Source organism: Phyllobates terribilis, unplaced genomic scaffold (genome assembly GCF_046119375.1).
Source record: "Phyllobates terribilis strain yellow unplaced genomic scaffold, ASM4611937v1 Scaffold_9__5_contigs__length_417890890, whole genome shotgun sequence".
NCBI classification, from domain to species: Eukaryota; Metazoa; Chordata; class Amphibia; order Anura; family Dendrobatidae; genus Phyllobates; species Phyllobates terribilis.
In genome coordinates, this window is record NW_027362769.1 from 406,054,661 (window position 1) to 406,062,319 (window position 7,659).

Consider the following 7,659-nt stretch of genomic DNA (forward strand, 5'->3'; position numbering starts at 1 on the left):
GCATATAGAAGACAGCAGGAGGAGAGGGGGTCGTCCACTTACCTCTCCGACGGCCCCCTTATACCTTCCAGGACCTGACGTTGCTATGGCAGCTGGAGGTCACATGACCGCCTCCAGATCTGCCATATATGGTGTCCTGCCTGGCTCAGCCTGCAGCTGAAGCCTGGCAGGAGACTCTGTGAAACAGTCAGTGAAGATCTCATGTAATGTAATATATGTCTATTACATTACATGAGATCAGTGATCAGAAAAATAAAAATTAATGTCCCATACAGGGACTAAGTAAAAATGTAAAAAAAAGTTAAAAAAAATGTTTTTAAACTGTTAAAAAAAAATCACAAAATAAATAAAAATAAATAAATAAAATATTAAACCGATAAATCCGTATATTTATGCAAAAATTAAAAAAGTACACATATTTGGTATTGCCGCGTCCGCAACAACCCGAGCTATAAAACTGTCACACTAACTCCTTCTGTGCACACCGTAATAAAAATAAATAAAAAACAGAGCAAAAACTATGCTTTTTCCTCATATCGCCAAACAAAAAGTGGAAAAAAATGCGATCAAAAAGCAAAATGGAAATAAAAATGGTACCGCTGAAAACGTCATCTTGTTCCGCAAAAAACAAGCCGCCATACAGCTCCATCAGCCGAAAAATAAAAAAGTTATAGCGCTCAGAATAAAGCAATGCAAAAAAAATATTTTTCTATAAAATTGTTTTATTGTGTAAAAGCGCCAAAACATAAAAATAATATACAGTAAGTGTAGTATCGCTGTAAACATACTGACCCGAAGAATAACGCTGCCTGATCACTTTTACCACACGCAGAACGGCATAAAAAGAAAACCTCAAAAAACGATTCCTGAATTGTTTGTTTTTGTTAATTTTACCTCCCAAAAAACGGAATAGAAAGCGATCAAAAAATGTCCTGTACCCAAAAATGGTACCAATAAAAATGTCAACTCGTCCCGCAAAAAACAAGCCGTCACATGACTCTATCGGCCGAAATATGGAAAAATTATAGCTCTCAAAATATGGCGATGCAAAAACTAGATTTTGCAAAAAAAAAGCGTCTCTTAGTGTGTGACAGCTGTCAGTCATAAAAACCCGATATAAATCTGGTATCTCTGTAATCGCACCGACCTGAAGAATAAAGTAATCTCATCCCTTATACCGCACGAAGAACAGCGTAAAAAATAAATAAAACCAATTCTTCACCTGCTACTGATTTGTTTATTATGTCTCCTAAAGATCCCAGTAAGGCTCTGCTCACATTTATCCTGTGCTCTGCGCTGAGCACTTACAGCAGAGTTTCCGTGTAAATCTCTGAAATACGTGATTCAGCCAGAACCCATGACGGAAGATTCCCTGTAATGAGGCAGATATAGGCTACTGTGGATGCCGTCTGGTCTGGGATCCCACGGTGTCATTTGTTTTAGGCGTGCATAAAAGTGCGGTTGGCCACTGTTTTGTGCACTTCTGAAAAAAAGGACACCGCTAAACAGAGGCCAGACGGAGTCCAGAGTAACTCTGCTGCCTCATTACAGTGAATGGATCCTGCAGGGGTTTCATCTGAATTACATCACTTGGAAATTTAGATGGAAACCCCGATGTAAGTGCTCAGCCTAGAGCGCAGGATAAATGTTACGTAAAATGTTCCCAATAAAAGCTTCAACTCAGTCCTCAAAAAAAGCTAGTCCCCACTCAGGTCCATCATCTGTTAAAAATATAAGGGACTTCCAAGTTACTGGTAGCAGAAAGGCTCTGGAAAAGCAAAATGGCCCTTGCCCCCCAAAAGAAATTCAGAAAATGTTGTGCTCCCAAATCCAAATGCCTATTCTACAATAATTTGTTCTCCAATTGTCAAATAGCGCTCCGTCCCCCCCAGATCTCACCGTATGGCTAAGTGGTACGATACAGCCACATATGGGGTATTGACACTTTTAGAAGAAATTGTGTGACGCATTTCGGCACCATTTTTACCCATTGCCCTGTGTGAAAATCTGAGGGTAAAACATTTTTTTGTGGTAAAAATATAATTATGCTTTTTTCACTGCCCAATGGTATAAATTTAAAAATTAAAAAATACTCACTACTTCCCTAGATGAATTCCTTGAGAGGTGTAGTTTACAAAATGGGGTCACTTGTGGGGGTTTCTGCTGTTTCGGCATGTCAGCGACTCTTCAAATGTGACACGGTGTCTGCTGCCTATCCCAGCCAACATAGCGCTCCTTTCTCTTCCGAACCCTGCCGTACACCAAAGCAGTGGTTTTCCCCCACATATGGGGTATCGGCGTACTCAGGAGAAATTGTACAACAAATTTCATGGTGCAATTTATCCTATTACCCTTATGATAATGCAAAATTAGGGAATGAAAAACATTTTTTGTGGGAAAAATGTGAAAATTTTATTTTTACGGCTCAATATTATAAACTTCTGGGGGTGTAAGGTGCTCACCACACATCTAGATAAGTTCCCTAAGGGGTCTAGTTTCCAAAATGGTGTCACTTGTGGGGGGTTTCCACTGTTTAGGAACATCAGGGGCTCTCCAAACGCAACATGGCGTCTGCTAATTATTCAGACAAATTTTACAATCAAAAAGTCTAATGGCGCTCCTTCCCTTCCGAACCCTGCCGTGCGCCCAAACAGTGGTTTTCCCTCATATATGGGGTATCAGCGTGCTCAAGAGAAATTGCACAAAAAATTTTGGGGTCCATTTTTTCCTGTTACCCCTGTGAAAATAAAAAAAATTGGGTCTAAAGTAACATTTTTGTTAAAAAAGTTAAATGTTAATTTTTTTCTTCCACATTCCAAAAATTCCTGTGAAGCACCTGAAGGGTTAATAAAGTTCTTGAATGTGGTTTTGAGCACCTTGAGGGGTGCAGTTTTTAGAATAGTGTCACTTTTGGGTATTTTCTGTCATAAAGACCCCTCAAAGTGACTTCAAATATGATGTGGTCCCTAAAAAAATGGTTTTGTAAATTTTGTTGTAAAAATGAGAAATCGCTCGTCAACTTTTAACCCTTATAGCTCCCTAACAAAAAAAATTTGGTTCCAAAATTGTGCTGATGTAAAGTAGACATGTGGGAAATGTTATTTATTAACTCTTTTGTGTGACATATCTCTCTGATTTAAGGGCATGAAAATTCAAAGTTTGAAAATTGCTAAATTTTCAAAATTTTCGCCAAATTTCCGATTTTTTCACAAATAAACGCAAGTGATATCGAATAATTTTACCACAATCACGAAGTACAATATGTCACGAAAAAACAATCTCAGAATCAGGGGGATCCATTGAAGCGTTCCAGAGTAATTACCTCATAAAGTGACAGTGGTCAGAATTGACAAAATTGGCCCGGTCACGAAGGCAAAAACAGGCTCTGGTGCGAAGTGGTAAAAGCAAGTTCTGCATGTCACACTCTACAACAGCACTACTTCTGCATGTCACACTCTGCAACAGCACTACTTCTGCATGTCACACTCTACAACAGCACTACTTCTGCATGTCACACTCTACAACAGCACTACTTCTGCATGTCACACTCTACAACAGCACTACTTCTGCATGTCACACTCTACAACAGCACTACTTCTGCATGTCACACTCTACAACAGCACTACTTCTGCATGTCACACTCTGCAACAGCACTACTTCTGCATGTCACACTATACAACAGCACTACTTCTGCATGTCACACTCTACAACAGCACTACTTCTGCATGTCACACTCTACAACAGCACTACTCCTGCATGTCACACTCTACAACAGCACTACTTCTGTATGTCACACTCTACAACAGCACTACTTCTGTATGTCACACTCTACAACAGCACTACTCCTGCATGTCACACTCTACAACAGCACTACTTCTGTATGTCACACTCTACAACAGCACTACTTCTGCATGTCACACACTGCAACAGCACTACTTCTGCATGTCACACTCTGCAACAGCACTACTCCTGCATGTCACACTCTACAACAGCACTACTTCTGCATGTCACACTCTACAACAGCACTACTTCTGCATGTCACACTCTACAACAGCACTACTTCTGTATGTCACACTCTACAACAGCACTACTCCTGCATGTCACACTCTACAACAGCACTACTTCTGTATGTCACACTCTACAACAGCACTACTTCTCCATGTCACACTCTACAACAGCACTACTCCTGCATGTCACACTCTACAACAGCACTACTTCTGTATGTCACACTCTACAACAGCACTACTTCTGCATGTCACACTCTGCAACAGCACTACTTCTGCATGTCACACTCTACAACAGCACTACTTCTGCATGTCACACTCTACAACAGCACTACTTCTGTATGTCACACTCTGCAACAGCACTACTTCTGCATGTCACACTCTACAACAGCACTACTCCTGCATGTCACACTCTGCAACAGCACTACTTCTGCATGTCACACTCTACAACAGCACTACTTCTGTATGTCACACTCTACAACAGCACTACTTATACGATACTTCCCGTGATCTAGACTGTATGCTTCTGTTAATACATCCCAGAACTGTGTTTGCCTTTTTTGCTGCTGCATCACACTGTTGACTCATGTTCCGCCTGTGATCTATTACTATACAGGACTCGCCCTATTTAACCATTTTGTCAACTCACAGGATTAGTGAATATAATGGCAGAAATAGTTCACTCGAGTTTCTCATAAATTCACCGAAAGAAACTCACAAACATGGTAAATAAATTTACCTATACATCTCATTGGTCTTTGAATCAGTGAAATGCATTTTTTTCTGTGTCTCAAGCCAGGAGCCTGAATTTGACTTTTTACTGTATATTGTATATCAGCCATATAATATGATGTCTCTGTGTATTACATAGTCCAGATAAAGAAGAAGGAAACTCTGTTTCTAAAGGGTTAATAGGCAAGAAGAGCTGCTTGTAAAGGGTTAATCTTTTAGAGGAAGATATATCTGCATGTAAAGGGTTAATCTGCATATTTTAGTAGGAGCACACAGGCAGAGAGGAACAGAAGGCTGTGACAGGCTTTACCTCTGTTGCTGTTTGTAGCCTCCTCCGTCTGCTGCTCCATAGTACACAGGAATCTATCTTACAGTACTGAGTACATCCAGAATGAAGTCATCTACAACACTGATCTGGGATGACAGGCTGCACCCTCCCATGCACACTCCCAGACTCCCCTACACAGTGGTATATCCAATCGAAAGAGCAGGAAGTCTCATACAGCTATGAAAGTAGTGAGACATTGGAGAGTCCAAATGCAGAACCCAACCTGAATCTCTTCTTCTTAAAGGGCCGGAGCTTTCACCACTAAATTAAGCAGGAATTTTTATGTTTTCTTAAACATTTATACTATGCATTATATAAAAGTTTCACATTTCAGTCTTCTTTTACTTTGTGAAATGTTCCAGGCATAACTAGGTCCTTCGTAAGGTTTCTATGAGGGTTTTCTGGACTGGAGAGCAATTTAACAGAAGAGGGAACTGAATGTAAGTGAATTATGATCATATGGGGGGAGATCTGAATTTGAGAGGTTAGAGGTAAGTGGAAATAATGAAATAAGGTCTAGCGTTTGTCCATCTGTCTGATCGTCTGTGGGGGGATCCATTGCGCGAGGGGTGTGCGGCTGAAGACCTTGCGTCTGTGGGGATGATGAAGCCTCCGTTGATGGTTACAGAGAAGAGGCTACATGAGTGGGATTCTTTGCTTTTGAAAAGATTTTATAGATCCTTCAGGAATATAAGGATGAGGATATTTTCTCCCTACATGTTTTATGGGAGGTATGTAGATATGGGAAATGAGGGATTTGTATCCACTGTCATGCGGTTGATGTTTGACTTGGTAATGAGATTGTGGCTTCTGAGTATTTGGTTAGATGAAAATCCTGAAACCTGATTTACAAGCCCACGGGCCCCCGGCCTCTTGGGAGAAGTCTGTACCTCTTTTGGGGGTGTTCTTAATTATTTTTATTTATAGCCAATATGTTCTCTGCATTTTCACATGGGATGAAAACTTAGTATATTATAACTGTTTGCAAATTCTTTCTTCTCTACAAGGAAAGAAACGAGCTAATATATCAATCTGCTCTTTTTTCTGGGGTAAAATAATTTGTATAATGTCCTATGGAGTGTTGCCTATAATTCCACGTCCCATGGAGTGTTGCCTATAAGTCCACATGCATTACCTGGATCTCTCTCATGAGAATGGGTAAGGACCACCGGCTTAAGCTTAGACTATAATACAAGAAATGATATCTAGCACATTATTAGGATCAGATAATCGGGTGATTCACTGAAGGTTTAGTGTGTTCGTCTCTCTACGGTGGGTGGAACAACTGATCATCTTCAACAAGATGGTTCTCCAACGAGGATTCTCAAGAATTTGTAGAAAATACAGTACCGGGACAAATGATAGAACAATTGTAAGATTTATCCAGTACCCAACACTATAAGGGGCAAAAAATGGAAAAAAGTAAAGAAAAGTGGTCGCGTAAAACACAAAATAGAGGAAGAGGAAGCGAAGCATCGTATGGACCACGCGGTTAAACTGCTTAACTTCTCCAGACGTGTTGGTGTCCTTCATCTTATTCATGTGGCATCTTAGGAAGGCAGCAGTTAAGATGATGGTAATTACAGATAAGACAAGAGGTAGACCAACCATGAACAATAGGAATAATAACACATCATCATTCATAATCATTTCCCCTGTAGTCATGTCGGTAGAGGAGATATATGAGCTGTTTGTGGAGGAGATCTGGGCCATTCTCCGAGTAAGTAAATATAAGAGACTCATGACCAGGGACATCAGCTCCACCACCACAATCTGCCATGAGACAATGGAGCCGATCTTCATCCTCATCCAAGGAATGAAGAGACACCTGAAATGTACAATCTTAATGAAATAGAAGAAGCATTGGATAGCGATGAGCCATGAGCAGGAGAACATGCAGAACACAATGATCACGCTACATACAGGATTCGGGTGAGACAGCCTGGACGTTGTGGGTTGCAAGGCGTTAGAGAATTCACTGTAATTCACAGCAATGGTGAATATTATACTGGACACTTTCAGAAACACTTGGATCTTATCCTTAGTGCGTATCTTCTTTTTTCTACAGAAATCCAGTAGGATTATAGATAAAATGAAGCCGATGGTTAAAAAGGCGACAAATCCTTCCGATGCTAGAATGGAAAAACCAATCACAATGCTTAGGGTGTGAGGATCCATTTCTATCAGGTTGAGCTTCTCTAGAGTCCAGTTTCAAGGTGCAATTTTGGAAATTCTTCTAAAAGTACTACAGAAAACCACTAATGTCGTAGAGTAATAGTGGAGAGTGCACTGTGTTCTCTCCCGAGTACTCTACATGTCTGACTAATGGTGAACAAATTGTGATGGACGAGCACCTTTGAAAATATGCAAACCCCAAACATACTGAATTTCTTACAAATGAACATATTTAAATAAGTTTAATGCAAAACAGAATATGAGAAGGAGCCACCACTACCACGCATGGTAAGAAAAGGAGCATCACACAACTTCACGTAGCTTCATGGAAGGGATGATGAAACGATGGGGCCGACACATGTCATGGAAAATGGAAATGGTGGAAGCATGGAGAGCTTTGTGTTTACCGGAAGGTTCAAA

At 40.4% G+C, this 7,659-nt stretch overlaps 1 protein-coding gene across 1 annotated transcript; it reads right to left on the reverse strand.

Annotated features, from left to right (window-relative positions):
- Positions 1-6,303: 6,303 nt before the first annotated feature.
- On the reverse strand, positions 6,304-7,242 carry LOC141161460 (taste receptor type 2 member 8-like). The gene has a single exon (XM_073646271.1). The coding sequence runs from the start codon at positions 7,240-7,242 to the stop codon at positions 6,304-6,306; it is 939 nt and encodes a 312-aa protein (XP_073502372.1).
- Between the last annotated feature and the right edge of the window lie 417 nt (positions 7,243-7,659).